The 1,572-nt window shown below is 46.9% G+C and overlaps 1 protein-coding gene across 1 annotated transcript in view; it reads left to right on the top strand.

The window, feature by feature from the left end:
• The window catches only part of LOC140381525 (mothers against decapentaplegic homolog 6-like), a 6,505-nt gene extending 5,756 nt beyond the window's left edge, over positions 1-749 (top strand). Inside the window, exon 3 of the mRNA XM_072465593.1 lies at positions 571-749. Coding sequence (XP_072321694.1) covers positions 571-749 — 179 coding nt within the window. The remainder of the gene's footprint in view (positions 1-570) is intronic.
• Positions 750-1,572: the final 823 nt, after the last annotated feature.

The following is a 1,572-nucleotide window of genomic DNA, read 5'->3' as shown; positions in this document are numbered from 1 at the left end:
GGGGAGCGCTGGTCAGGGGGAGCACTGGTCAGGGGGAGGGCTGGTCAGGAGGAGCGCTGGTCAGGGGGAGCGCTGGTCAGGGGGAGCGCTGGTCAGGGGGAGGGCTGGTCAGGGGGAGGGCTGGTCAGTCGGAGCTCAGCTAAGCTGTAAAAGGTTCGCAGCCATCTGCTTCTTCAACTAACACTCACTTACTCACTCACACAAGATTCTTGTAATGAGGAGTGGAGTGTCTTGCGTAAGGACAATGACAGTTCTTGCTTGAATTACTTGAATCTGCCCGACTGGCCACGCCCCCTGCTGCCTGGTGGTCTCTGGAGAAGTGTGTCCCACACTTCAGAAGATTGTCTTTATAAAGGAAACAAAGAATTCATAACCCTTGTTCAGGACCTCTGAACTCATGTTTAGTGTAACTTCTAAGTCCTGTAATACTTTTTGAACACGCCTTGTAGAGATAAAAAAAGATGAACTCTATCTTCTTGAAGCTTAAAAAAGCTGCTTCAAAACACCTCTGAGATCCAGGCTCTTTATGGGTTTGCCTTTCTAAGATCGGCCAGGCTGATTAAGCGGCAGCTGTTTATGCCCCGATGGCGCCGCACAGTGGCGCTGGTATTGCCATGGTGATGATGAGATGGGGCAGGGACCACATGGGGACCACATGGGGACCACATGGGGACCACATGGGCCTGGGGGCGCTGTCTAGATTATCCATGGCAGGGGTCAACCTTTTAGGGTCGAGGGCTACTTTTTGAGCACGGACTTGGTCTATACCTGTTTGATTATTCTAAATGGGCCTAAAATACATTTGTAACCAAATAAAAAAATATTAAAATATGAATAACTATTTGATATAAGTGGGGCCTTTATGTGTATTTTTTTATTTGAAAAGCCAATCTTAATTCACATTTTAAACCATTGAATGATGAGAACAATACAGCAGTTAAAAAAAATGATCATGAAAACTTTGTATAAAATCACTAAATAAAGTCAATTAAAGTAAATTCATGTGATTGTAAAAATACAAGCAAAGGAGCAAATATAAGATAAATATAGTCTTTAGTCTATAGTCTTATATATATATTGTCCTCCTGTGGTTTGGGTCAGACCTGGTTCAGTCCTGGGGTGGTCCTGGTTCAGTTCTGGGGTGGTCCTGTCCTGTGCTGATAGCTCCTCCTCTGCTCCTGCATTATTTGTCTGTAAATTCAAACGTGATCTAAACGCGTCTCTTTCCCACACGTGGAGCTGCAGATGCAGAGCTGCAGATCCAGAGCTGCAGATGCAGAGCTGCAGATGCAGAGCTGCAGATGCAGAGCTGCAGATCCAGAGCTGCAGCTCCAGAGCTGCAGATGCAGAGCTGCAGATGCAGAGCTGCAGATCCAGAGCTGCAGATCCAGAGCTGCAGATGCAGAGCTGCAGATGCAGAGCTGCAGATCCAGAGCTGCAGATCCAGAGCCGTCCGTCACTTTGGGTTTCTCGTCTTTAGCCGTTACTTTGATGACTTTGTATTTTGAAAAATTAAAAAGTGACATGGAGCTGGTCATCTTGGCCAGGTGCCCGGGCACAGCGTTGGTGACC

Source organism: Eucyclogobius newberryi, unplaced genomic scaffold (assembly GCF_026437365.1).
Source record: "Eucyclogobius newberryi isolate DKJ021-1_F unplaced genomic scaffold, fEucNew1.0.hap1 SCAF_5, whole genome shotgun sequence".
NCBI lineage: Eukaryota > Metazoa > Chordata > Actinopteri > Gobiiformes > Gobiidae > Eucyclogobius > Eucyclogobius newberryi.
This window is presented reverse-complemented; position numbering and strand designations above follow the sequence as displayed.